This window comes from Penaeus japonicus, unplaced genomic scaffold, assembly GCF_977035675.1.
Source record: "Penaeus japonicus unplaced genomic scaffold, GWHDUDI00000001_assembly GWHDUDI00000004, whole genome shotgun sequence".
Taxonomy (NCBI): Eukaryota; Metazoa; Arthropoda; class Malacostraca; order Decapoda; family Penaeidae; genus Penaeus; species Penaeus japonicus.
In genome coordinates this window covers 10,529,029-10,534,028 of record NW_028234406.1, presented here as the reverse complement: position 1 = coordinate 10,534,028, position 5,000 = coordinate 10,529,029, and the positions used below count along the sequence as shown (strand labels likewise).

Below are 5,000 nucleotides of genomic sequence, written 5' to 3'. Positions count from 1 at the left end.
TATGTATGTTTGTATGTATTTATCGAAGCATGTATGTAGGTATATATGTGTTTATGCGTTTATGTATATATCTATATATATATTTTCTCTCTCTCTCTCTCTCTCTCTCTCTCTCTCTCTCTCTCTCTCTCTCTCTCTCTCTCTCTCTCTCTCTCTCTCTCCTCTTTCCCTCTCTCTCTCTCTTTATATATATATATATTATATATATATATATATATATATATATTATATATATATATATGTACATATATATATATATATACATATGTATATGTACATATGTATATATATATATATATATATATATATATATATATATATATATATATATATATATATATATATATATATATATGTATTATATATATATATATTATATATATATATATATATATATATATATATATATATATATATATATATATGTACACATATATATGTTCATAAATATATATAAATATATATATATATATATGTTATATATATATATATATATATATATATATTATATATATATATATATATATATATATATATATATATATATATGTATATCAACACATATACATATATGCATATATACTTATACATATACATTTTTATACCTTTTGAAGATGATATATAATGTCCCCCCCCCCCTGACACTAATTAGAACAATCATTTGATAATTAAAATTGGAGGAAAGGCCTCTGAAGGCTTTTCAGAATTTTTCAAAGATTGAATTTCTTTTACTGTTATATGATATATTTATGGTAGTGATAGTCAAGAGAAATAAAAATTCTAAAAGGTTGTAAGTATTTATAGCTTTTTATCAACTTTATATAATGGAAATTTATATATTTCAGCTGAAAGATAACTCAATCACAACAAAAGACATGACACCTGTGGCATTCGTTGTGTCAGGAGCAAAGCAAGGACAGTATATACAGGTTTCAATGCGGTACAGTGAAAATCCCAATCAAAACAAACCTGTGAACGTCTGCAGACGGCATCAAGAATGTGTAATTTGCAAGCGCAATCAGAGGGATCATCCGGAGAATTTCAACTTTTGCATTGACCAACAAGAGAAGTTCTCCTGTAATTACACTGTAGCAGATGGACACCCAACTGCTGTACTCAGTATGACAAATGAAGTCATATCTGAAAATGGAACAGCAAAGTTCAACATTATATTTCCTTGCTTGAACTCATGCAACATACACAGAAATTTTGGGAAAAAACTGCATTTGATCCTGAACGTTTTTGATAGGTAAGAGACAAATTACTCAGTTCACTGTAGTGAATGTGTACTTTTAAGTAGATATTGTAGTATCCATTTACTCATCTTTTTTCCATATAAGATTTGAAAAATGATAGTGTTAGACTGATGAAAATATGGTTAATTCCCTTTAAAAAAAAGATATTGAGGTTTCAGATATATTATTTAAACCTGTTACTGGCTTAGTAATGATTTTCCTCTTTTTTCATCTTTTTCTTTAATCAGAAGGATAAATATATTAATGTTTGAAAGATGATGAATCCTGAGATGTGTGCTAACCCATATTTTCATTTGTTCCATTTCTCTATCATTATTTCGTCATTTTCTTTTTATGTACCTTTTCTTTGTTCTTCTCATGCTTTACTTCATTATTGTTCATGTTTCCTCCTCCCCCTCTCCCTACTTTGATTTTTTTTTTCTTAATTGTCTTACTCTTTATTCTTCTTCCATTGTGATCTATTCCATTCTATACTTTCTTTTTTTTTCTTCTGTCTCTCCTTGTCCTTTTTCTTCACTATTTTCTAAGATCTTTTCCTGTTTCTTTTATTTTACTATTTTTCCACTTCCTGCAACAAATGTTATCACATATTTAGCACAGATGAAAAGATTATTCTACACTGTATAAGGGCAGATAAGATCCTCAAGTGTAAAACATTACAACATGAAACAGCTTCTAAACTGAAGAAGGAAGCACTAAGCACTTAGCTTTCTGTTTCCTTATTGTTTGAGGTGGCACCTATCCCCTGTACATAGCACTTGTTTAACCCATTAGCAGCGGATAGCATGATTTGTTGCCAAGGCAGAGTCGGTCGTAGACGCGGATGGCACCATGCCATACAATGTAAACCCTCCATCCTACTGCATACATATTTTATAAAACCACGACCAATGGGTTAAAACTTTTAAAAAATCTAAGAATAGGTGCTTAATAGTAAATGCTAACTTGTCCCACTACCAAAGCAGAAGCCCCATAGACTAGAAATTGCAGTACTTTTCATCAATATCTTAGATTTGATTAAGCTTTGCCATAGCAAGTGTACAAAATACTAGTGACTGGAGCATGCCTGTTGATGTGCAATTTAGAAATGCTGTGGCATGGCTTTGACTGGTTTGTTATTTCTATGCGATGGTTGAACAGAGAGCAAGCCAAACTTAAGATAGTAGTTTATAATTATTTGTGAAACTGACAGCATAAAAAGGATGTTGCATACCAAGTTATGGTAAGGGGGAAGGGGTTGAGCAAACATATTTGTGGGGAGTGGACAGGGTAACAAAGTTTGATTACATGTCTGTATATGTTCCCCAGTGCCACTTTCAATATGCCAAGCTGGCCAAATACATAAGTAAAGTGCAACTCTAGGTAAACATTTAAAGTCTAGATTCTATGGGAGATTGATAATCAAATGATAGATTCAAATTATTTTTTTATTTTTCTTTGTGTCAACTGTACTATGCCTTAGTACTCTGTGCTTCATAATGAACATCATCAGACTGGCCTACTGGCAGGAGCTGAATTGATGGCAGGCAGCTGTTGGCAGGCACTAGAAGGACGCATCATCACATGCTGCTTCTACATGTTGCATGGCAGTTGAATTAAAAAGTTTGCACAGAATGCTGTGTAATCTTTTCATTTGTGCCAAATAAGTATAAATATGCTGTATAGTAATCATACATCTTTTACTCTTATTTGTATTGATAAATATGTGTTTAATGTTTGAGAGATGAAGACTCAGATATATGCAGTGTTCCTTTTATATGCAAGATACTTTTCCAGTTCTTTTATTTTCTCTTCATTCTATTCAGGCATCTGTTCTTAATTCTGGTCCACTCCCATTTCATTCTTTCCATTTTCTCTCCTCCACCTCTCTCTCTTTTGATGTTTTAACCCCTTCACTACAGGCAGTAGAAAATGCCCCTCACGCCGTATCTGAGCTGCCGGCGCGCGCCAAATTTTAAATGTCGCTACTGAATATGACAAGTTTTAAGCCAAAACCTCAACATAATCATCATGTGTTATATATCAAAATATGCATAGTTAACCTCTTCCCCCATATACATGTAACAAGTTATTTACATGGGTTGGGAGGAAGATGGAAAGAGTGACCTTGGTGGGAGGTCTCACTCAGATGACCAGAGAAAACAATGGAAATAGTATGGTAAACTAATCATAATAAGTTTTATATTTTTACATAATGTTCCATAAATGAATAATAAAATGATTGCTAGCAGGGCCCATCAATGCCTCCCCTGGTATAAGCGAATCCCACTCTTATGTAATAATAATGAAAGTCAAGTAATATATCGTATCATAACCGACCTCTATTCTGAAAGATCTCGTACAGTATCCGGAAGAAAGAAAACTCAATTCCACCAGAACTCAGCCATGACGCAGTATGCGCGTCCTCGGGTTTGACGCAAGCGCTGCGAGGACGCAGTATACGCGTCCTCGTGTTGAAGGGGTTAACTAATCTTCTTACTCTGTTCTTCCCTATTTTCATTTTTCTTCCTGTCTCTCCTGGTCATTTTCTTGATATTTTTCATTATCATCCACCATTTTTCAGTTAAAGTTCCCTTTTTCATGTTTTATTCAATTATAGTATGTACATCTCTTATATTCATGTTTCTCTTTATATGGTTCCACAGAGAGTGGAACCAGTTGAGTGATGCAATACATTACCGAGTAAGAGTTTGCAAGAATGTCAAGCGAGACCATGTCGATGATGATGATGACCTTTCTAGGGATATGAAAAGCAAAAGGATTAAGAAGTCCATTAAGCAAGAAAAGGTGAGGCATTCTGTCATTGTAAATTATTGATGGTAAACCAGGTTGACCTAACTGGTCTCTCTTTCCCTCTTTTTCTTTCTCTACTTCTCATTACCTGTTCTTCATCTCTTTATAACACTGACTGTTGAAATTGCCTTTACTTCATGATTATAATGAAACCAATTTTATGTATGCCTTGTATACCTTGCTTCTATTTTCCGATGAATAACCTAATTATCAGCAGTCCAGCTATTTCCCTTCACTTTCTCCATGTTGATGCAACTTTCTGTGATTGCTCTTTCCACTCCCCTTTCATTGTTCATCATCTCCCAAATGGTAGATTTGCTTCACCTTTCTTATCACAAACTTCACCTTCAACATCTATAGTCTTTTTTTTCTAAGTAGCCATTCCTTTTACATATGCAGGGCAGTGAAATTTTTGTCGTCTTCTCAGATTCCTCAGATATGAACCATTAATATACACTCTGCATAGAGGTAATTCCTGCTCCTTTCCTTCATACTCTACCCAAGAAACTTCATACTTGAACATTCTCTTTTGTCTTGCCCATAATCATCATCATTATGTCTTCCACTTCCAGCAGCTCCCATGTGTTAAATTTCCTCAGTCATTATTCTTAGTGGTCTCACCCATCATTATAATAAACAATTAAATGCTTTAAGAGGAACCCTGATATCACTTAACTATAAGCTGGGATGGATCACTTCTTTAGATGTACAGCCTAGGGAAGGTGTCTAAACATGTACTATGTGTTTTTTGTTACTTTATAGATTTATATGATATATGAATCTATATATGGCATAATGAAAAATGCAGTGCAAAAGTGACCCCACCCCTTAAACATCCCTTGAACATGCCTATTACAGAAGTATTAAGTATTTGTAGTCTCCATTTCACTATATTTCGTACTCGATTTATAGCATCAATCTTCTCTTGGCATTTACAGAATAGCAAGACTA

General features: G+C 33.3%; 1 protein-coding gene across 1 annotated transcript in view; it reads left to right on the top strand.

Annotated features, from left to right (window-relative positions):
• The window catches only part of LOC122265802 (uncharacterized), a 23,740-nt gene that overhangs the window by 14,635 nt on the left and 4,105 nt on the right, over positions 1-5,000 (top strand). Inside the window, exons 6-8 of the mRNA XM_043035231.2 lie at positions 846-1,249; positions 3,902-4,043; positions 4,988-5,000. The exon at positions 4,988-5,000 is cut by the window's right edge and continues 89 nt beyond it. Of these exons, the coding sequence (XP_042891165.2) occupies positions 846-1,249; positions 3,902-4,043; positions 4,988-5,000 (559 nt within the window). The remainder of the gene's footprint in view (positions 1-845; positions 1,250-3,901; positions 4,044-4,987) is intronic.